The sequence below is a fragment of the Carassius gibelio genome, chromosome A16, assembly GCF_023724105.1.
Source record: "Carassius gibelio isolate Cgi1373 ecotype wild population from Czech Republic chromosome A16, carGib1.2-hapl.c, whole genome shotgun sequence".
Lineage (NCBI taxonomy): Eukaryota > Metazoa > Chordata > Actinopteri > Cypriniformes > Cyprinidae > Carassius > Carassius gibelio.
The window spans coordinates 13,726,564-13,751,300 of record NC_068386.1 but is presented as its reverse complement, the minus strand read 5'-3'; the positions used below and the strand labels follow the sequence as shown (position 1 = coordinate 13,751,300).

The 24,737-nt window shown below is 37.5% G+C and overlaps 1 protein-coding gene across 9 annotated transcripts; it reads right to left on the bottom strand.

Moving 5' to 3' along the window:
- Positions 1 to 142: 142 nt before the first annotated feature.
- Positions 143 to 23,919, bottom strand: LOC128030799 (sodium/potassium-transporting ATPase subunit gamma). Of its 9 annotated transcripts, XM_052618784.1 has the most exons (9): positions 23,658 to 23,915; positions 22,613 to 22,669; positions 21,155 to 21,178; positions 20,705 to 20,728; positions 19,667 to 19,741; positions 19,159 to 19,192; positions 18,730 to 18,761; positions 18,620 to 18,657; positions 143 to 282 (listed from the first exon to the last, which is right to left on the bottom strand). In XM_052618784.1, exons 2-8 carry the CDS (start codon positions 22,662 to 22,664, stop codon positions 18,647 to 18,649), a joined length of 252 nt encoding a protein of 83 aa, XP_052474744.1. In that variant the 5' UTR covers positions 22,665 to 22,669; positions 23,658 to 23,915; the 3' UTR covers positions 143 to 282; positions 18,620 to 18,646. The 9 variants fall into 9 exon arrangements, with proteins under 9 accessions (XP_052474744.1, XP_052474747.1, XP_052474746.1 ...); XM_052618787.1 differs by lacking the exons at positions 18,620 to 18,657; positions 18,730 to 18,761; positions 19,159 to 19,192; positions 19,667 to 19,741 and adding exons at positions 394 to 425; positions 831 to 864; positions 1,372 to 1,446 and having other exon boundaries at positions 143 to 320; positions 23,658 to 23,919; XM_052618786.1 differs by lacking the exon at positions 18,620 to 18,657 and having other exon boundaries at positions 143 to 320; positions 23,658 to 23,917.
- Between the last annotated feature and the right edge of the window lie 818 nt (positions 23,920 to 24,737).

Sequence of the window (24,737 nt, the reverse complement as noted above, 5' to 3'; positions counted from 1 at the left end):
GTTCTAGCTGAGAATCAATGGTTTTATTTAAACGTTTTTAAAACTTTTTTTTTAAAGGAGCACTCATACTCACATATTTAGGAAACAAAGACGATTAAAAAATTGTGAACACTAGAAGAACTAAATCCTCAACTTTTTCTTCTTCTGAATGGTCAAAGTTCTGATTAAGATTTCTCCTTAAGGAGCCATTCTTTCCATTAAAAACACCAGAGATACAAAGTTGTAAACATTTATGCAGGCTATAGAACATCACAATGAATCCAAAAGCGGAGGCAGTGTCACCTTTTTTCTCGGTTCCCTCGGCTAACTTTATTTTGCACCTGCGATAAAAATACCATAAATGTCAGTTTCTTTTGAAGTGTCATGAATTAAAATAAAATGGATTATTCTCACCTCTGGCTGCCTCTTGGTCGAGACCCACTGGCCTGTGAAGCACGCAAAAGACAAGACAGACAAAATTGAAAAGGTGGTAATTTCCTGAAGAGCAGAAAAATAAATAGACGTGATGTCTAATTATTGGTCTAATTGCACCACTGGAACAGATGCGGTCACATTATAAAAAATGTGTGGCAAAAAGGGTCAGCTGTCTGTTAATCACAGATCGCACAGAAGTCATTGTCAAAGCAAGCAGATTTCTGTTGGTCACCGTGCCAATTCTGCATTACCAAATTAAACCTGTTGTGAAATCTGGATGGTGAAATCTTTCTATAAATGCAAAATTCCTGATTCCATGGATTGAAATTACTAGATTTGGCCTGCAAAAAATGTGCACGCGGCTTAGCCTGAATATAATCAAAAAACAAAATGCATTCGTTTTCTTCGCCACTTACTTGGACTTGTTCCCTTTGCAGCGGCATTTCTGACCTATTAGAAACAAGCCAGAAATATGATCAGAACCATTGGTGGTTTATTGTAACATACAAGAGAAATGCATTTATAAGAACATAGTGTTTTAGAGATTTCCTAGGTTGCTGTTACAAATGAAGAAAAAAAACCTCTTCTTAACGTCAGAGTTTTTCATTAGTAATGTATGTGGATTGATGGGGGTTCAGAGTAAGAGTGTCAAAGGTTAGACTGACTGCTTTACCCTGTACACCATAAGTCATGGTGCGGTGTTGGGTGCCATAGAGAGGTTTAAACTTAGAGGGCATGAACCAGTCTACAACCAGTCTACCCTCAGTCTACCCTCTTGCAACCAGTCTACCCTCAGTAACTGATATTTGTTTATCTGCATGTGTGGATACATTCTTAGGTGAATATCTATCTTTATTGAATATCTAAAAATATTCTAGAAATCTGATGGCAAGTGCCATATAAACGTATGATAACTCTTAAGTCTTTCTGAGAGCAGTACACAGATTTGACACTCACTGATAATGAGGAAGATCCCCGTCAAGAAGAGGATCACAGCAAAGATCATACCACCGATCCTCAGGGATTCATAATCTGGAAAGAGGAGTCAGAAGAACATGTATAAATGCAGAAGTGATGCATGTTTTCATTTAATAAGAATATGTTAGTGAAACAAGATTCAGATGGGAAACATTCAACATAAGCTTAAAATATTTAAAACAAAAGAAAAAAAAGAAAAAGGTTTTATTAGTGGCAAAACAATACACAAATTACAGATTCACAAACAAAACAGACCTTTTGTATCAGGTGCACACAGAATCTGTAGAATTGAAGCTCATTCACAAAGTTCTACACCCCACTCATTTGTTTACTAATATTTTGGCTTATTTTTCAGGCTTTAAACACCCAAGTGTCTACTATTGTGCTTTCATATAACAAATGTAGCAAATAATGTTAACAAATAATATATAACGCAACCAAAGGTACACCATCTGATAACACTAGGTTTACGACGCCCTAGGAATGTGGCTAAGCAACTCTAAACTCAATTCTCTAAAAACAGACACATAATGCACATAAAAAGGGACTCTAATTAATTCATAGCAAAACCTTTCTTTGAATTAATTCACATATAGGCTATTTTAGGGCATTGTGTATGCTGTTGCTGTTCTTGTATATTGTGAATTGTATATGTTTTATACATACTTATGATGCATCATATAACCTCATATATATGATGTTTGGTATCTGAATTTGTATTTTCATGATCTAAATGAGAGTGTATATTATATGTTGATGCCTATCCAACCCATTAGTTTTATAAGAATCTTAAAGATTCTTCTCTTCAATGCCCCAATCTAATTTCATATGAAAAACACCATAACAGGAACAAAGAGTGTAAAACTTCCCTCCAAAAAGATACCATTCCTCATTGGCTCACTCAAAATGTGATATCATCCCCCTATATAGATCACCGATCACCAGATCAGGGCGGTTCTTCTAGATTCAGCATTCAAGATGCTGAGCTAAGAGCCTTAAAAACCATACTAAGCTTGTGCCAGGCTTTGGCCTTGAATATTCATTCATCAAGATTATCTGATTCAAATTTGTCTAATCAATTCACTTTAGCAGAGACCAACTGGAGCCCCAAAGTGCATCAGGACTCTTTTTCAAACATTCGAGACATGCAAGTATCAAACTTAGTCTTATTAACTGATACTGTCATGATCCTGGCTCTCTTTTTCTTTCCCCCTCCCTCTTTCACGACTCTTTCCCTCCTCCTCTCCTATTTTGCACTCACCATTCCTTTGCTGTTGATCTGCGTCAGCTGCTCCTCATTACGCTACTTTTTGCGCTTGGCTTCCCACACCTGTTTCCCCTTCTCCTTTGATTAACACTCCTACTTCTTCTCCTCTCCTCCCTACCTGCCTCGCCAGATTATTCCTCTAAAACTCGCTAACGCTGTATGTCTTGTCCCCTGTGAGCCTAGAAGTATTGCTGCTGCTCGTCTCCTGGCCTGCCGATCTCTCCCTTCTGTGCTGTTGCGGAGCTGTCCACCGTACTGATTCCGCCTGGGCGGCCGGTGGTTTTTTGCTTTCTCCTTTTTGAGCGAGTCAAGTTTTTGGTTCCAGTTTTTTCCCTTTGGGACTCTTTTTGTTTTTTACAAGTATTTTCAAGCTCCTGTGTTTCATTCATTATAGACTGTATCTGCTCCGCGAATTGCTCTCTCTGGTCCTCTTTCCACATAACAGATACATTAGGTATCATATGCACCTTTTACAAAGACGTGTTTAAACTAAGAAACGAATGTTTCCTTCAGGCTGTAGATCTGCTGAATATCAAATTGTACCATAGCTTCATGATCTTCTTTCTCTTCTCTTTACTGCTTAAGCTTTAACCCCTTTTCCCTATGCCAACTGTGTGTGTGTGTGTGTGTGTGTGTGTGTGTGTGTGTGTGTGTGTGTGTTAGACTAGTTTAAGTGTTTATCTTAATAAAGTCTTACTTGTATCACACTTGAGGTTGTTCATTGTTTGCTCATAACTGAAGTCCCTAATCATGCACATTCTTGCTACATGCTCTGAGTAATATTGTACAGTAAAAAAGTAGTTTTCCTTAACCAGGAAAATAAAGTTCTTAGAAATGACAAACAGTTGACACTGAGAGGTCAAGTAAAAACTTACAGCGGATCTAAATATTTATAATTTATCATAACTAGTTATGATTGATTATTCATATTTCCCCTTTGAGCTGATTCGTTACACAAATTATTCCGGATTTACCCCTAAAATCATCAACGAAAATGTGAAAAGTTCTGCAGATTCCAGTTTGCCCTGCGTATGAGTTAAGGTCAACACAACAAGCACAAACAAATCTACTAAGCATAATGAAAATAGCTGAAGAATGACTTTCCTGAGACAGTCTGGAACCAAACTCCCGTGTATACTTAGTAGTTTGATTTCTAAGTAGGGGTCTGCATTGTGCTTTTAATTTTAAATGGGACATTATATATGGACACTAAAAAAAAAAAAAAGTAAATTTAGGATAATCTGCGGTATATAGAATATTCAATCTTTTGTGTCTTACAGAAGCTTAGCCCCAGGGTGAATATTTTCCATGTTTTTTGGGAAAACAGTAGTGGAAACGCAAAACTTCTCTGACTTCCCAGATGTTTCCTGAAGAGGGTGAAGCACTTGGCACACAAATGCCTCTGAATAATCGCTGTTTTGCATTCAAGCATTTTTTCTCTTTCAGCTTTATAAAGTCAACCAAGAGATTCCCTTAATCCTTACAAGTTTGTATACTGCCCGAGCAGCTATAGTCCATCTGTACTCACCATAATGAAATGGCTTGTCATATTCTGGTGGGAGAAACAAATAAAGTTTAGAGTCAAAACTCTGCAAAGCTGTTATCAATCAAAATGTAAATTGTTAAGAGAATTTAATATGCTAATGACAATATTCTAGTACCAAAAAAAGAAAGAAAGCTTTTTAAGAACTAAAAGCTTACAGTTCCAAACATATGTAAATGTTTCAATGCACACAAAATTAAACCTGGACTAGCCTGGCTAAAATCACTGTTAATAAGCCAACGAGACATTCAGTTAATGCAAAACAGATATAGGCTATAAGACACTTACCATGAATTTCATCCATTTGGGAAGCTGAAGGAGAGAAAGAGTTTTAAAATAGTAATTTAACCAAGCAAAAATGCCCAGGTTATGCCAGCCAAACTATTACAGACAGAGCAATTATAAATTAATATAGAACTTGCAGTGATTCTAAAACTACTTCATCTAAAATTGGCGCCGAAGTATTGCACTACGATGTTAAATGTACACTATGGTTAGACACTACATTTTAACAGTGAAAGTGTTTGGAGACAGACATACAGCCAATAATAATAATAATAATAATAATAATAAATAAATCATCTAAAATATGGCAATATCTTCAAAAAGCATGCCCTCAAGCATGAAAATAGCCAACACAAATAGCTTCTTTTCATTATGCCAGATCAACTTAATGTGTTTTTAAAGCTCAATATGAAATTTATATTACACAGGAAGGATATTTTAGGAATTCATATCAAAGAACAAAACATTAATTCTAATATTTTGACAAGATCTTTTCAAATAATTTTTATTAGCATTAAACAGACATTTGGCAGAAATGTTACTTTAGAAATGGCACCATTTTATTTATCAGTGGAATAATAATAAACCTTCATGTTCTTTTCGGAGGGGCTGCTCTTTGTAAACAAGAATGTAGAAGGCATTGCTCCAAATCTCCCATTAAACATTATGAATGGCCTGACTTTAAGACTTTGGTCATCCATAATGATCTCTCACTCTCTCTTCATCTCTTTCAAAAACAATGGGCAAAGCATTGATGCAAACACTTCAACTTTACTTTGTATAAAAAATATTATTTAATGCTGCTCATGTTGATTTTAAATTTCATGGCATCAACACATCTCAAAAAAGTTGGGACAAGGACATGTTTACCACTGTGTGGCATCCCCTCTTCTTTTTATAACAGTCTGCAAACGTCTGGGGACTGAGGAGACAAGTTGCTCAAGTTTAGGAATAGGAATGTTGTCCCATTCTTGTCTAATACAGACTTCTATGTGTAGGTCTTCTTTGTCACGTCTTCCTCTTTATGATGCGCCAAATGTTTTCTATGGGTGAAATATCTGGACTGCAGGCTGGTCATTTCAGTACCTGGATCCTTCTTCTACGCAGCCATGATGTTGTAATTGATGCAGTATGAGTGAGTGAATTGAAAGTGACAAACAGCCAAGTATGGTGACCCATACTCAGAATTTGTGCTCTGAATTTAACCCATCCAAAGTGCACACACACAGCAGTGAACACAACACACTGTGAACAAACATCCGGAACAGTGGGCAGCCATTTATGCTGCGGCGCCCGGAGAGCAGTTTTGGGGTTTGGTGCCTTGCTCAAGGGCACCTAAGCTGTGGAATTGCAGGCCCGAGACTCAAACCCACAACGTTAGGGTTAGGAGTCATACTCTCTAAGCACTAGGCCACAACGTCCACAACTGTGGTCTGGCATTTTCATGTTGGAAAATGGTCTTCCCTGAAAGAAACGACATTTGGATGGGAGCATATGTTGTTCTAGAACTTGGATATACCTTTCAGCATTGATGGTGTCTTTCCAGATGTGTAAGCTGCCCATGCCACACGCACTCATGTAACCCCATACCATCAGAGATGCACGTTTCTGAACTGAGCGCTGATAACAACTTGGGTTGTCCTGCATCCCAGTTTTCGAAAAAGAACTTATAATTTTGATTCGTCTGACCACAGAACAGTTTTCCACTTTGCCACTGTCCATTTTAAATGAGCCTTGGCCCAGAGAAAACGGCTGTGCTTCTGGATCATGTTTAGATATGGCTTCTTTTTTGACCTATAGAGTTTTAGCCGGCAAACGGTCGATTGTGTTCACCGACAATGTTTTCAGTTAGTATTCCTGAGCCCATGTTGTGATTTCCATTACAGTAGCATTCCTTTATGTGATGCAGTGCCGTTTAAGGGTCCGAAGATCAAGGGCATCCAGTATTGTTTTCTGGCCTTGACCCTTACGCACAGAGATTGTTCCAGATTCTCCGAATCTTTGGATGATATTACGCACTGTAGATGATGATAACTTCAAACTGTTTGCAATTTTTCTCTGAGAAACTCCTTTCTGATATTGCTCCACTGATTGGATTACTTCATGAAATCCAAAATGAGCCAACATTTGGCATGACATTTCAAAATGTCTCACTTTCAACATTTGATATGTTATCTATATTCTATTGTGAATAGAATATAAGTTTATGAGATTTGTAAATAATTCCATTCCTTTTTTACTCACAATTTGTACAGTGTCCCAACTTTTTTGGAATAGGGTTTGTACATTGTGGCACGTGCACAGCAGTGGGAAGTGCTTAATTTGAATACAATAATATAATTTAAAATTGAGTAGAAAAGGGCACGGTTTCTAAAAATAATGAATAGAGCTTAATATATATAGGCTACAACTAGGTTTAATCTGGCCGCAGAGGAACACAACCGGGGTTGCCTTATAGAAAGAAATGTTATCCCCGAAACATTGCGCAATGCGGAAATATCTGTTAAGCGCGTTACTTATCTTTGTCAACCTGGCAACCCTGTGCATGCGCTCTGTTTCCACTATAAACACGCTTGCTTTCTGAAAACACCTGTTAGCTTGCAATTTAGCGATCTCCACTTCAGTATTCTGTTCTAAGAACATTGTAATTCATCAAGTGTTTATTTTCACGAGAGAGAGAGAGAGAGAGAGAGAGAGAGAGAGAGAGAGAGAGAGAGGAGAGAGGCTCTGCACGTAAGAATTACCACAGTTTTGTCGCATTTCTCTAGCTGTGGTTTCCTTTAGAAACGATGTTACAAGCTCAAAGAAAATGTAGCTCTTGAGCGATTAACCTATTTATAGTTTATAAAAATATGCGGGGCACTGCTAAAAAGTTATTTCCTGAGTGTCTGACTGCACGCTAAGTGTGATCTGTGTGAGTGACTGAGCGCGTGAGATACAGAAGACAGCGCATTAGTTTAGAACTCTCCTTTTTTTTTTTTAAGTAGATTGCATTAATTTGTGCAATGATAACCTATAATCAATGTTAAGATGATTTATATATATTTATATATATATATTAATATGAATACATTACAACATAAATGTATTAGAATGAGTAAATTATTTATTGGCTTAAAAACAAAATGCAAACAATCAGAATGTTGTACCTGGTGGGGAGTGCCCAATGTAAACATTAAACATATGCCACTACCTTACTATTCACTACAGTAATGGAGGCCCTTCATATTGCAGAGGTCAACTGCTTAGTTGCAGTATGCCCTAAAGTATGCAGTGTTTCATAAACAGCTGTTTTACTAAATTTTACTTAGGTAAAATTCAGTGCAGTCCTGTATCATGATATGTATCGTATCATTGCCTCTGCATATTGATACGTATTTTATTGTGACTTTGCTGGTGATACACAGCCCTACTGTATAAAGTTAGGTACAGCATGAGCTGCACTGGCACACTTGAATGTCTCAAGACTCGTGGTGTGAGACTAGTGTTATTTGCCAGGCTTTTCAGAACAGAAATTACACCATCTGCTCTAGTATTTCAGATTAGCAGTCAAGTGCAACGGCAGCCAAGTTTTATTAAACAATAACAAACAGAACGTCAGAAGCATAGAAAAACTTGTATTTTTTATTTTTATCATTCACAGCAGTCCCTCTAACTACAAACTTACCTGGCATTTTCCGGCCAAAAGCTGATCCTGCAGCTAAACAAAAATCCATCGTGTCTGAAAAAACAGGTGAGTGTGAGACACTGGGCTGTCTTCAATCGCTGCAAACTTCCGCACATACTTCAGCTTTTGTGGGAAGGTTTATAATCCTGACTAATGAAGTATCACTTCTCTCATATTGCTAACTTGGCCATTTAACAAACCACTTCAACTATGAAAGTCCTGACAGTTGTGGGTGACTTTTTGGTTGGACATCAAGTGCTAAAAAATAAAAGTGATTTAATCAAGCTGGAGCATTATTGACACACTCTATCTGCACAAAAAAGATCTCTTACAGTTCCCCAGCATCTTTCTCTCTCCTGTTGCTAAGAATGGTAAAAGGGCTCTATTTTTAGAGGATAAGGAGCCCGAGGGACATGGCTGTGGGGTATGGTATTTCAGATGATATTTGGTAAGTGGCATACAGACGTTAGTGTTCTAGCTGTTTTAGCTCAAAACACATCACATATCACCTATCTCAAATACACGGGCTAATCAGCAATAGATATAACAATATCCTTCAGAGATAAAACCTAGTTCACTAGTGTAAAGAAAGACCACAGTATTACAGTTGTTGCACAGATGTGTCAGTGTTTTTCAACAGGATCAATTCTGAAGAGGAGGAGGAGGATAGAAACTCCTCTCCCCATTTAACCCACTTCTGTGACATTTCACTGAATTCTTGATGGCAGGCAGCACCATCTTCCTCCCCATTATCACAAGTATTCTCACACCAAAATAAACATTCTTATGACTTCGCGATCAAAAACAAGTCTCGAGGAGATAAAATGTGATAAAGATGAAAGAGCACACTACAAATCTAACAATGCATTCAAGGCTGCATGCGCAGAAACTGAAGGGGATCATTTTTGTGCACATCGATTGGAACAACAGATCTCAATGCAGAAAACGCTTATAAAGAGACGTAGCAGTTATGCAAGACATCTTACGGCAAAAAATAATAGCTGATTAATCTTAAAAATATGAATAAATAAATAAATAAACCGCAAAGTGCGTCAAAGTCTTACCAGCTCGATACCGCTCAACACCACAAAGAATTCGGTTTTATTGAATGCCTGGGGCAAATCTCTCGACAACACAGTATATTATGAGGCTTTACAAAAATTATCTAGAATTAGTAAAATAGTGATTCAAAAGTTTAATATCTTCTTATACGAGTTCAAAAAAACGCTATTCTTTAAACTGTGAGCTGCTCGCATTCATTGTTGTAGACATGACACACGTCCAAATATTTCCTGATGTTCGAACGCGCGGTCGCGCGCCTGTGTAGCAGAACCGCGCTGCAACCTCCCGTTCGCTCTCATGAAGCCAACAAGGAAGTGTGACTATGGGATTATAATCCCGTAAATGACTAATACTGCAATTCATCGACTGGACGCTTGAGGCTGGCTGCAAAAGGGAGTCAATCCCATAGACTCCCAATGTTAAAATGGCCAACTTTACAGAAGACAAAAACATGTTTATAGCCTGGTTCAAAAATTAGTTTGGTCTATATATCTAATTTTCCCTTCATGACAACTGTGAGGGGGGTGAATTTTTATAACCCCTCCATTTAAATTAAATTAAACCTTAAAGTTTTGCTTAATTAAGGTCGTGGCCACTTGAGTGACAGCCTGCTGACACTGCCGGTGTTCTGAAATTGTCGGTGTCGGAGATATTCGGTGTCACTGGGCGGAGTATACATGAATATTCATGAGTTTCTTGTAGAGTTAAAGCGACTCTGAAAATATTAGTGCGTTTTCACTGAAACACAAACGATTTTCTAAAAGGTATGTTTTAGCGTAGAATGACATTATGCTTAGTGTATTCTTGTTTTTATTACTAGTTATGCAAAATAATTTATAGATTGTGTCATGGTTAGTGATTGTCGTAATGATTTACCTGAGGTAGGCTATGCTCCAAATTAAGCCGTTTTATAATATTGTTATTTGACATAGCCTATATAAGAGTCCTTAAAATGTGTCATTTTATAACTTTGCCAAAATGTATCTGTTGTGCCATAACAAAATGTATGATGATTATTCTGTGTCATTCTTAATCGTTTGCTCAATCATTCAAAAAAAGTTTTTAATAACAAAGCGAAATACATGATATTTTTAAATACATGAACTGGAATATTAACATTGTTAATCTCTCTATTTTTTTTTCAACCTTGCAGTACTTTGACAATGTTTTGCTCATTTTCTACAAACTTATAACAATTAAAATGTTTTATAGTTTGTGTAAATCAAATGGCTAAATCAAACCATACAGTAATTTGTATATTTTAATTTCAAAGATAAAAGTAGATTGCTTTAGCTGAATAAATACTTCAATTGATTCTGTGTTAAAAGTTTTATTAACAGATGTGGTGAAGGCATTACATAAATGTAATTTACTACACATCTGTATAAATATAAAATACATGGGCATGTTTTGAAAAAAAAAGGTGAAAGCTACACAAGGGTGTAAAAACTATGTGTTTAGGGGTAGGTCTACTGATCAACACAATCAAGCACATGTTATATGATTTCGGTTGTAAGTAAATTATTAAATACATTAAAGTAAATGTCTATATGATCAAATGGCAAACCATAAACCAACTCAATGAAATCAGTCTAAATGTTTGGAGAAGAAACTTGCTTCCTGTTTATACCCACTGCAGAATAAGCCATTCAAGAATGATCCACATGTTTTTAATATGAGTAGAATATCCACCAACATGATCTTTTTTATAAAACCCTTTACCCATGAAACATGTTTTATTAGGTTGTGCTTGGTTTGATTACCTTTGATTATCTTGATTCCAAAAATGTGGATTTCAGGAACAAATTGTAAAACTTGGTAAAAATGTTAAAAATTGGTTAATTAAATAATACAACATTTGTATCAAATAGTAGGCTATACAAGTTTCTTATTTTGCATATGATTTGTTTAACTATTACACTGATAAAGTACAAATCCACCATCCCCTGCGTCAGAAAAAAAAAAAAGTTAATTCTGAGAACGTGTGCAATAGTGGCCTCATAGCTTGAGAAAATGTAAGTCTCCCCCATTAGAAGAGCTTCTGCAAACTAGGAAAAAAATAACAGCAGAGTTTGATGCTTAACCTTCTGCCTGATTTGTAATACATATATTAATTACAAACAAACAGTTTCTCCACATGAACTGTAGACTGTCATGCACTTCCATGTGACACCTTTTTTAAGGAGAAAAAAAGTTAAATAGTTGTTACTACATAAGAGTCTTATATCGTTGTTCATTTCTCACCTTACAGTCTTACAATACAGTGAGTAAGTTTGTGCCACCACCATATGCTACACAACTTTAAACGGCATACTTATCAAATGACATACTTTTGATAGCAAAACAGAGGAATATAAGAAAACATTTAACAGCTGCTAGCCCATTTACTTACAGCGTATTCTAACGATAGACTACCTCTGGCAAATCAGTGGCTGTTATCGTTGAGTAAAAATTAAAAACATCAAACAATTAATAACATTTTGTGCAAACGAACAATTATATTTTACGTTTGCTTATCTTCATTCAAAGCTGAAATGTAATTACCAGTTTTTGTGATCCGGTGAAAACGCACTAATATTTTAAGTCTCTTTAACGCGAAACAGGAAACTCATGAATATTGATTTATGCTCCGCCCAGTGACACCTAATATCTCAGACACCGAATATTTTAATATTTCAGAACACCAGTTAGAAAAGTGTCCAAGTATGGCAAGCTGTTTTAACATTGAAATCTTCGTTTTGACTATCCATAAATATAATTTTGTATAGTCACAATTGTAATTCGAGATATCTATATTGCAAATATGACTCGTCGTAATTGGAACTAAGATATCTTCAATGTGATTATGACTAGTCATAATAAATTAATATCCCGTGGCCACAACATATTATCACGTTCCCACAAGTTATTATTTCTTGGCCATGACAAAACTAAGTAAACCGAACAAGTCACTTTACGGGCACCGTACAATTATAGTTGGGACCTTGAGAAAAATACTGCCGACGATGAAGTCGGGGTCGACGACGAAGTAATACACTTTCTGGATCCAGCTCTTTCAAAATTATTCGAACATCTCTATAGTGACATAAATACCAATTGTTTTTGTCACTTGAGGTGTTGTAGGGTAGTTTCTGACGTGTGACATCCAAACAAACATCGTCCTCCAAAGTCAGCTTTATCAGATTTATTCATCACAGATTGTACTGGTCATAACTCACAGTTTTGCTGCACAATGCACTTATGATATCATTGAATGCTGCCACATAATCACATCCAAACACGTTCAAACACGATTTCCAGACACGGTCAAAAAATGTTGTGCTTCCCTCTAATTACACACCTGCCCTCTCTTACTCTTTACCTACCTATATACTAATTTAAGCCCACACTCCACCCAGTGGTAAAACACAGAATTACAATAGACCATAATGGCTCTTACAGTCTCCTTTTCGTGCATGTATACCATTTTTGAGGCATTTTTTATGCATCCAGCGGTATCCATGGAGGCGTCCAGGACCATTCAGCTGGTTAATGATGAATTCGAGAACTTGATTCATGTCAGCAAATTTCCGACGGCAAAGCCCGTTAAACTTAAAGGGGGGGTGAAATGCTATTTCATGCATGCTTTGTTTTTTATACTGTTAAAGAGTTGGATTCCCATGCTAAACATGGACAAAGTTTCAAAAATTAAGACGGGGCGTAACAGTACGGTTTGTCACATGTTTCGGAAAGTTTTTTCCGAGTATGGGTCTGTGTGACATTAAATGGAGCGGAATTTCCTTATATGGGTCCTAAGGGCACTTCTGCCGGAAGAGCGCGCGCTCCTGTATAGCACAGCACTGAGAGGCTGAGCACAGACAATCACTGATCAGAGCGAGAGCGTCGCGAAATGTGACAAAAGAAGTGTGTTTTTGGTTGCGAGGGCAAGACAACCCTGCACAGAATACCAAAAAAAAAAAAAAAACATTAAAAGGACCAGTGGACGGAGTTTATTTTTAAAGAGCATCGACGGAGTTGTGCAAGTGTTTTTGTTTGTTCCCTGCTTTTCGAAGATGCTTGTTTTACAAACAAGGCCCACTTTGAGCCGGATTTGCGTATCATTTATTTCTTAAGGATGATGCAATCCCAACTAAAAATGGTCACGATCGTGTGTTGGAACCGCAGGCGGTGAGTAAAACTGCTTAAAATATCTCTGTGTTGTTAACTTAGCTATCGGCGCGAAAGCACATCAAGTAAACCTTGTACGCCTTTAAAGGAAAAAAAAGACGACATAAAGTGGAACTTAGTCATTTTCCAAAACCGCTAAGTGTAACGGAGGCCAGCGAGTAGTGCAGGTAAACCTCCCCGATCTCAAGAGACGCACTAGCAACAGACGCTAGTGGCTGTAGCCATTTAGGCTCCTTGTTAGTGCGTCTGCATCCCCCAGAGACCTGGGTTCGAACCCCGCTCGGAGCGAGTGCGAGGAGCGTCAGAAAGGACCTGGGAGAGAGGGGTTACATAAGCAAATATATACAGTTTGAATACATACCACATAGAGACGTCCTGCTGTAGTCTTTCCTGCTGCTGCTCTCGTTCAGTTTCAGCCTCGGGATCTGATTCTGGATTATAAATAAATGGCTGAATCTGACTGTTAGCCATGGTTTGTTTTGGATGATGTTTTTTTTTCCTCACGGTAATGTCACAACTTCCAAACTCTCTCAACGCAAAAGCCTACTCGCACTCGTGATTCTTTAGCTCCGCCCACACGTCACGCCTCCAGCGGCTCATGTTTTTCCGATGCTCAAGTGTGTTTGATTAAGGTTAGAGCAAAACTCGGCAGGAAAGTGGATCTCGAGGTCCAGATTTGAGGATCCCTGCTATAGGGTATCGTTCAAAAAGTTGTTACTTCAACACCAAACTCGCGGCCACAAGAACCGGATGTCGTTCCCTCAACATAAGAAGTCGTGGCCATGAGAAAAATATGTCATTCCCTCAACATAACACAGTCCCTCCAGAAAAACAGATTTTTTTTGTGATTGTTGCGGGCAAAAAATCCTTGATTTTGCGGCAGGTTTTCTTAAAAAATGTGATGGAATATGCGGGATATTTTTGCTATTTTATGCAATGTAATTGCAGGAACTTGCAAAAACTGTGGTTTGATGAAAAAGAGAAAAAGGTGATCCCCCCAACACCCTGTTCTCACTAGGCTACTACCTTATTGTAAAGAGTCATTTCTTATGAATTCCTATGATAAGCAAGCATACTAAATCACATAATATTTAAGTTCTCATTCTGTTTTATTTCAGACCTTAATTAACACATGGCCAGAGACAGTCTCTGCTCAAACTTACAAAACATTGAGTCAAACAAGTTCTCAAGCCTTACAAAAGGAATATTCAACAACTTCTGTAAAATGAATAAATAAATATTTAAAAAATGCTGTTTTACAGGAATTGCAAAGTGCAATCTCTTACTGCAAAGTAAATTATTTTACATACTACTAATATACTTACAATGTAAGGTTTTGGTACTATTCTGTAACAAAAAAGTGCAATCTTACAACTGTAGAGGTGCATCAACTTCTGAATGAAACTACAACAGTCCACTGTGAAAATGAAAACTAACTGCGTAGCCTCTAACACTGGCCTATCATTCGCCATCCTCATCCTCATCCCTCTCTCAAAATAATTTGCCCCCACTGTCATGTAATACACGGGTTAACTGCTTTGCGCAGTCTTTTGCGCTTATTTTTGTTGGCAAATGAGAGTGATTTGCGCGCTTCACCCTGGTTTCGTCTCGTAATTACGTCACTTTATAAGGTTCCCATTGGGAAATAATAATTTACTCGTGTGAAGTAAACACAACATTTTTAAACTTTCTGCTGAGATATATGTGACTTTTTTTTGCAACGAAAATACAGGGATTATGAAATCATGCTACCCCGCATATTTTGCTTCATGAAATCGGCAATTTATGTGGCGAAAGTGCGGCGTATTTGAAAAAATGCGACCCCCGCATAAATATTTGCGGCCTTTGGCTGATTATGCATTAAATCAGGCGATCGCATAATCACGTTTTTCTGGAGGGACTGATAACATCTCGAGGCCACGACATAAGGATGTTGTTACCTCGACAAAATGATCTTGTGGCCATGACATAATATCACGATCCCACGAGTTAATATCTTGTGGCCACGACATAATATCACGTTTCCACAAGTTAATATGCCGTGGCTACGACAAAACTAAGTGAACTGACCATGTCCTCTCACAGGGACCGTATACAAGACACACAACTTTGTGATCGGTCCCTTAAAGAATTGGCTCTGTAGCGCAATGATGCGGTTGTGTCTGAACTCCAAGGTTTACACCGCCCTCAAACTGGCAGTTGAAATCCGCACCGTAATACGCAATACTCCCCCAGTTGACGTCGTACTACACCGCTGAAAAGCTTCGGAAGCGAATAGAACAAAAATGGCAAAGAGATTAGAACGATTGATATTGTCTGTATCTGAATGTGCATGTAAGGTTAGCTAAATGTGATATAGTGGTATATAGGGCTGCAACAACCCTGCACTCGAGCGAGAGAGACCGAGTGTGTCCGAGATGGGGGGAACGATATTTAATTATTCATTTTAATTGTATTAACTGCCCTTATAATGTTAGAAAATCATGAAAATAAAAAACTGACATGAAAACGTATCGCTATAAAATAATTTATTTTATTAAAAGTTATGAATTCAGGTTTGTTTATCAGTACCATAGCAACGCCAACTTCTGCTGGAATTGTCGGATAGGAACAGGGGGCAAGGAACTCGACCGGAAGTTGAAGTCGGGTGGGGGCTGCCATCTTTTAGCAGAACTTCACTTGCGTTAGCATTCCCATTGACTCCCATTCATTTTGGCGTCACTTTGACAGCGAATAACTTTACATCTGAGGCGTTAAAAGACTCCGTTTGTCCATTATTTATTTCTAAAGATACACGACAATGTATAAAGGGCTCCATTACCTTCTATGTTACATTATGGCCCCCTATAAACAGTTTTTGTAAAAAATAGGCTAACGATTACGTCATAACCACTTGTCTCTCTGTCGCATTACCGTACAGACAGGAGGAGAAGCTCGCAGTCAATTAACTTAATATGGCGTACTGGCGTTACATTTTAAAATACTATACAAAATAATTAATCAGAATACTTACTCCTGCTCACTCACGACAAAGAACTCCCCGCTCAAGCTTGCCGTCTCTGCAAGATTAACGATGGCAGTTTGCACGCACAGCCACTTAGAAGATTTACATCTGGCAGACAGGTTGCTGATGTCGTCAAGCTTCGTTTGAGTCTGCGCGTCAGAAACGGAAGTGCTAAAAAACGCTAAAAATGGGCTCCACTTGTCTCAATTGAGTTCCAATGGGGTCGCTGTGTCCATTTCTTTTACTGTCTATGGATAGGAACTGTCTGTAGCCTTTCGCAAGAGTTCAATTTTTTGAACGCATCCTGATAATCAACGGACACGATTTTTCTCGCACCGCACTCGTTCGGACCCGGTTCGTAGCCATTCGCATGCGGCCTGCGAATCTCCATAGGAAATGAATGACTTCCGGTTGTTTCGTAGCCGTATCGGAGCTGATTTCAACTGCCAGTGTGAAGGCCGCATTAACGGCTTAGCGATTTTCAGCACTCCTCTCACTCTTAAAGAAACAGTTCACTCTAAAAAATAAAATTCAGATGACAGATGTCTCATCCGTTAACTTATGTCGTTTCAAAGCTTTATATTTTTATATTTTCTATTTCTAAGGCTGGCGTTCTTCCTAACATTTAATTTTGTGTTGAAACAATGTCACACAGATTTGAAATAACGGCAGATTCATAATTTTTCATCTATTTAAACAATCCGTCCACGGCGACTACCTCAAATACTGTTTTCCCCGAGAAATGACAAAGTTTTAAATGTATTAAAGCATCTGCAGTATACGAACAAATTTAGGAAATAGCCTAGATTAGACTGGAATTACTGAATAGGACAACTACATATATATGCAACAATATTAGTAATTCCTCTCAAATTACATAATAGTGTATAACTCCAAAAGTGTCATTTCTCAAATCTCAAGTCATTCAGCAGTAGGCTACACATCTTAAAATGTGTTTAATAATTTCTTATGGCACAACCATGCAGTTTATATTCAAAAGCAAATAGCTAAATCCAATAAACAGACAAACCTGTTGAAGCTGCCATTACTGCAGTGTTTTAACGAGCCAGGGTTTCCTCAATCTTGTTGTAGGCTGTATTTCAGCAACTGGAATGAAGAGAGACCGCTGTGGAGCACTGTATAGACGCCGCACTTCGGAGGTTACTCACTTACACCCCCTAGCGGCACGGGTCAGTCGTGTTCCCAATAATTCGGTAGGGGAAGCTCCCAGACAAGACTGGCCAGTGCGGTGGGGACCCCCCACCCCCCCCAATGAATACATGCGACAGAGAACCCCACCCATGCAGCAACAGGATTGGGGTCTGCAGGAGGATTAGAACGGGACGTGGAAGGTTGACACTTCAGTAAAATGAGGTGATTGTGAGTTTCGGGACGTCAAGTATTTGTAGGCTATGCGTTAAAAAAAAGCCGTTTAATAAAATTCGACACAAGACGGCGCCAGTGTTCTTCTCCAAATTGTGATGATATGAAAAAAGTCACTTAGGTGCATGTTATGAGCAACAATAGTTCTACAGACCTGACCGTACACTGACCAATCAGAATTCAGTATTCCAGAGACTCGTGTGATATTCTACATGCACAGAAAAGTTTTATATTCTTTTTTAATTTTTTTATACAGAAGCTACATCGCAACATCATTATGCTGCAGTATCAAACTGCTTGTACTATTACTAGTAATAACAGGCTCAATTATTTATAACACAGACCGAATCCGAGAGACTTTCAGTGAAAATCATTTTATTTTTCAACAACAGTGTAGGCCTACAGTTAGATTTGTTACTTCTGCAACATGAAAAAATCAGAATGGACCATTTACAAAATATATAAAATGCCTACTTTTTGCTTTTAGCTATACTGAGCACTTCACTGGGAGACAAAATAAAAATAAAAAACATTACAAAAGGTGAGGGGGGAGGACTATCAAAGGTAGTTAAACATTATAAGTAGTTCTAGCTGAGAATCAATGGTTTTATTTAAACGTTTTTAAAACTTTTTTACTCACATATTTAGGAAACAAAGACGATTAAAAAATTGTGAACACTAGAAGAACTAAATCCTCAACTTTTTCTTCTTCTGAATGGTCAAAGTTCTGATTAAGATTTCTCCTTAAGGAGCCATTCTTTCCATTAAAAACACCAGAGATACAAAGTTGTAAACATTTATGCAGGCTATAGAACATCACAATGAATCCAAAAGTGGAGGCAGTGTCACCTTTTTTCTCGGTTCCCTCGGTTAACTTTATTTTGCACCTGCGATAAAAATACCATAAATGTCAGTTTCTTTTTAGTGTCATGAAGTAAAATAAAATGGATTATTCTCACCTCTGGCTGCCTCTGGGTCGAGACCCAGTGGCCTGTGAAGCACGCAAAAGACAAGACAGACAAAATTGAAAAGGTGGTAATTTCCTGAAGAGAAAAAAAAATAAATAGACGTGATGTCTAATTATTGGTCTAATTGCACCACTGGAACAGATGCGGTCACATTATAAAAAATGTGTGGCACAAAGGGTCAGCTGTCTGTTAATCACAGATCACACAGAAGTCATTGTCAAAGCAAGCAGATTTCTGTTGGTCACCGTGCCAATTCTGCATTACCAAATTAAACCTGTTGTGAAATCTGGATGGTGAAATCTTTCTATAAATGCAAAATTCCTGATTCCATGGATTGAAACAACTAGATTTGGCCTGCAAAAAATGTGTAGCCTGAATATAGTCTTAGAACAAAATGCATTTGTTTTCTTCGCCACTTACTTGGACTTGTTCCCTTTGCAGCGGCATTTCCGACCTATTAGAAACAAGCCAGAAATATGATCAGAACCATTGGTGGTTTATTGTTATACACAAGAGAAATGCATTCACAAAAACAAGCTGTTTTAGAGATTTCCTAGGTTGCTGTTACACATGAAGAAATAAAAAAATAAGGGTTTCTCATTAGTAATGTATGTGGATTGATGGGGTCTCAGAGTAAGAGTGTCAAAGGTTAGACTGGCTGCTTTACCCTGTACACCATAAGTCATGGTGCGGTGTTGGGTGTCATAGAGAGGTTTAAACTTAGAGGGCATGAAAGACATGCTGGCTTGCAACCAGTCTACCCTCAGTAACTGATATTTGTTTATCTGCATGTGTGGATACATTCTTAGGTGAATATCTGTCTTTATTGAATATCTAAAAATATTCTAGAAATCTGATGGCAAGTGCCATATAAACGTATGATAACTCTTAAGTCTTTCTGAGAGCAGTACACAGATTTGACACTCACTGATAATGAGGAAGATCCCCGTCAAGAAGAGGATCACAGCAAAGATCAGACCACCGATCCTCAGGGATTCATAATCTGGAAGGAGGAGTCAGAAGAACATGTATAAATGCAGAAGTGATGCATGTTTTCATTTTATTAGAATATGTTAGTGAAACAAGATTCAGATGGGAAACATTCAACAGAAGCTTAAATTATAAAAAAAAAAAAAAAAAAAAAGCAAAAAAGAAAGAAAAGTTTTATTAGTGGCAAAACAATACACAAATTACAGATTCACAAACAAAACAGACCTTTTGTATCAGGTGCACACAGAATCTGTAGAATTGGAGCTCATTCACAAAGTTCTACACCCCACTCATTTCTTTACTAATATTTTGGCTTATTGGTCAGGTATACTCCCAAGTGTCTACTACTGTACTTCCATGTAACAAAATATGATGGATTAACCCCTAAAATCATCAAAGAAAATGTGAAAAGTTCTGCAGATACCAGTTTGCCCTGCGTATGAGTGTTAAGGTCAACACAACAAGCACAAACAAATCTACTTAGCATAATGGAAATAGCTGAAGAATGACTTTACTGAGACAGTCTGGAACCAGTGTGTAATTAGTAGTTTGATTTCTAAGTAGGGGTCTGCATTGTGCTTTTAATTTTAATTGGGACATATATATACACTTTTGTGTCTTACAGAAGCTTAGTCCCAGGGTGAATATTTTCCATTTATTTTGGGAAAACAGTAGAGGACACGCAACTCTCTGACTTCCCAGATGTTTCCTGAAGAGGGTGATGCACTTTGACCCTGAAAGCCCTTATTAATACAACATTGCTCAGCACACCATGGGAAACATCAGAGTGCAGTTGTAAGTCCCATAATAATGACTGCACTCACAATACACTGAGAAACACAAATGCCTCTGAGTTATCGCTATGTTTTGCATTCAAGCATTTTTCCCTTTGAGCTTTATAAAGTCAACCAAGAGATTTCCTTAATCCTCACAAGTTTGTATACTGCCCGAGCAGCTATAGTCCATCTGTACTCACCATAATGAAATGGCTTGTCGTGCTCTGGTGGGAGAAAAAAAAGAAAGAAAATGTTTAGAGTCAAAACTCTGCAAAGCTGTTGTCTGGTAGCAATCAAAATGTAAAATATTAAGAGAATTTAAGATGCTAAAGACAACATTCTAATACCAAAAAAAGAAAGAAAAAATAGTCTGTTCTGCAAGCCATTTCTCAAATACAGAATGCTATGGAAAAACAGGTTCTGTATGGAATGTACCTTAAGAGGATAAGCTTTCTGACTGGTGACTCCATAAACATTTGTAAAAAAAATTCACGAATGCTGTGAACTAAAAGCTTACGGTTCCAAACATATGTAATATTGTTTCAATGCACACAACGTTAAACCTGGTCTAGCCTGGCTATAAACACTGTTAATAAGCCAGTGAGACATTCAGTTAATGCAACATTTATTCTAGACTATAAGACACTTACCATGAATTTCCTCCATTTGGGAAGCTGAAGGAGAGAAAGAGTTGTAAAATTTTAATTTAACCAAGCAAAAACGACAGGTTTATGTCAGACAAACTATTACAGAAAGAGCAATATTAGATTCTATGTAAAAGTGTTTTTTTTAAAATTAGTATAGAACTTGCAGTGATTCTAAAACTTCTTCAACTAAAACTGGCACCGATGATGTATTGCAGTGCGCTACAATGTTAAAGTACACTACGGTTGCATACTACATTTCAACAGTAAATTTGTTTGGAGACAGACACAAACAGCCACTAAAAATTTTTTTTTAGGAATTCACCTCAAAGAACAAAACATTAATTCTAATATTATGACAAGATCTTTTAAAATAATTTGTATTAGTATTAAACAGACATTTGGCAGAAATGTTACTTAAGAAATGGCACCATTTTATTTATCAGTGGAATAATAATAAACCTCCATGTTCTTTATGGAGGGGCTGCTCTTTGTAAACAAGAATGTAGAAGACATTGCTCCAAATCTTCAATTTAACATTATGAATGGCCTGACTGTAAGACTTTGGTCATCCATAATGATCTCTCGCTCTCTCTCCTCCCTTCATCTCTTTCAAAAACAATGGGCAAAGCATTGATACAAACACTTCAACATTCCTGTGTATAAAAAAAACATTATTTAATGCTGCTCGTGTATGTGTGTGTGTGCAGTATTTACTTGAGTGCACACTGCACAGTCCGGCAGTGTTGGAGCGCTTAAATGGTGTATTCAAATGTTTGTGTTGGCAACAACACACTAGTCTGAGAATGCAGCAATTCTCAAAGAAATTCAACGGATCAGCTAGATTTAGTACTGAAAAGTGGATAAATCTGAACCGGAATAATTACAGCAACAATACTTAATTTCTAAGGTCAATCGAGTCTCATCCTGTCAAAACTTTCTTCAAATGGAGAAGCAGAACTGTATGTATGAGGTTAGGTACAGCATGAGCTGCACTGTGTATTCGTGAGCAGAAATGAAACATTGGAACCGTTTTGCGAAAATTTGCCAAAAACACGCAAAGCCAAAATTACACCATCTGCTCCAGTATTTCAGAAAAGCAGTCATGTGCAACGGCAGCCAAGTTTTATTAAACAATAACAAACAGAACGTCAGACAGAAGCATAGAAAATCTTGAAATTCAGCTCTTTTTTTTCGCTCACATAGCAGTCCCTCTATCTACACACTTACCTGGCATTTCCCTGCCAAAAGCTGATCCTGCATATGTATACCGTTAATCTCTAAAGGAGAGTCTGTGCAGGACAAATACTTTGTTTCTCTCATTCTATTTAGATTCTTGATTCTTTCAGATTAAGAAGATTTCTAATTTATATAATAATAAAAAAATTTTTTTTTTTAAAAGTTCTCAAAATACAGTAGAGAAGGTGCCAATTAAAAAATAAAATAAAATACAACAGCACTCACCCAAAGCTGGAGCGAAGTACGACAAAAGCACTGCAGCTACACAAAGTTCCATCGCGTCTGAAAAAACAAGCAAGTGTGAGACACTGGGCTGTCTTCAATTTCTGCAAAATTCCACACACATACTTCAGCTCTTGTGGGAAGGTTTATAAACCTGACTAATGAAGTATCACTTCTCTCATGTTGCTAACTTGGCCATTTAACAAACCTCTTCAACTATGAATTGAAGAGCAAGTCCTGACAGTTATCGGTGACTTTTTGGTTGGACATCAAGTGCTAAAAAATAAAAGTGATTTAATCAAACTGGAGCATTATTGACACACTGTGTCTGCACAAAAAAGGTCTCTTACAGTTCCCCAGCATGTTTCTCTCTCCTGTTGCTAAGAATGGTAAAAGGGCTCTATTTTTAGAGGATAAGGAGCCCGAGGGACATGGCTGTGGGGTATGGTATTTCAGATGATATTTGGTAAGTGGCATACAGACGTTAGTGTTGTAGCTGTTTTAGCTCAAAACACATCACATATCACCTATCTCAAATACACGGGCTAATCAGCAACAGATATAACAATATCCTTCAGAGATAAAACCTAGTTCACTAGTGTACAGAAAGACCACAGTAAATTACAGTTGTTGCACAGATGTGTCACTGTTTTTCAACGGGATCAATTCTGAAGAGGAGGATGAGGAGGATAGAAACTCCTCCCCCCATTTAACCCACTTCCGTCACATTTCACTGAATTCTTGATGGCAACACCATCTTCTCATTGTCATAACAATTGTCTCAGAGCTGTAATGTGATAAAGATGGCCATGTGCTCAAAAAGAAAGAGCACACTATAAATCTAACAATGTATTCAAGGCTGCATGCGCAGAAACTGAACGGGATCATTTTTGTGCACATCGATTGGAACAACAGATCTCAATGCAGAAAACGCTTATTAAAAGACGTGTGGCAGTTATGCAAGACATATTACGGTTTCCTGATAGCTGATTAATCTTAAAATTTTATAAAATAAATAAATAAATCGCAAAGTGCGTCAAAGTCTTACCAGCTCGATACCGCTCAACACCACAAAGAATTCGGTTTTATTGAATGCCTGGGGCAAATCTCTCGACGACACAATCTATTAGCCACAAAAATTCTCTAAAATTACTAAAATAGTGATTGAAAAGTCTAATATCTTCTTATACGAGTTCAAAAAGCGCTATTACTTAAAATATGAGCTGCACGTAGTCATTGTTGAAGACATGACACACGTCCAAATATTTGTCTGATGTTCGAACGCGCGCCTGTGTAGCGGAACTTGACTCCTCCCCCCAGCTCTGCTCTGCTTTATACCGCACACCTCTGACCAGAAGGCAGATGCAGGCTAGGAATCGACCCGTAAAGGAATTTCTTTAGGAAATATTCAGGGTGCAATCTCTTGAGGTTCGCTTTGCGCAACCATCCCAGAGAAGCCTATTACGTGTTTTAATCTGGAAGATGTATGTTGCTTACTGGCCGTTGGCTCATGTGCCATATGTTTAAAAACTGCACGTCAGATTCTAAATAGACATGTATAGCATGTTTTAAAGGTGTTCATGATTTGGAATGTATGTGAAACTGCATTTTTTTCGCATGGCAGGTACAGGTTTTTATCAGATGCTTCCTAAAAGTAGCTCTTTAAACAGATATTGGAGATGTAGCCCTACATGTGATGGGTATATATCTTTCTCTTTTTTCCTTTCTCAGTATTGTTGTGAGACGTATATGTTTGTAATAATTTTGTACATAATTGTATTTATATATATATATATATATATATATATATATATATATATATATATATATATATATAATGTCTGTGTGTGTGTGTGTATACATCGCAGCTTTAATGGATTATTTCGAAAATGTACAGTGTTAAGCATGAACTTCAACAATGTCAAAACAATGCATGGTTTATGATAAATCGTCTGGACTGTTTTACCTGAATGAGGTGCACGGCAGAGCAAACAAGCAGAGAATAAGGGCTACTGTAGCTTTTTTTTTTTTTTTTACTCTTTTTTTTGTGTATGTGTTTAGCGCTTTATGTATTTCATTTGGGAGAATTTTTTTTTTTTAATAGTTTGATTAGTAGCCTACTTTGTCA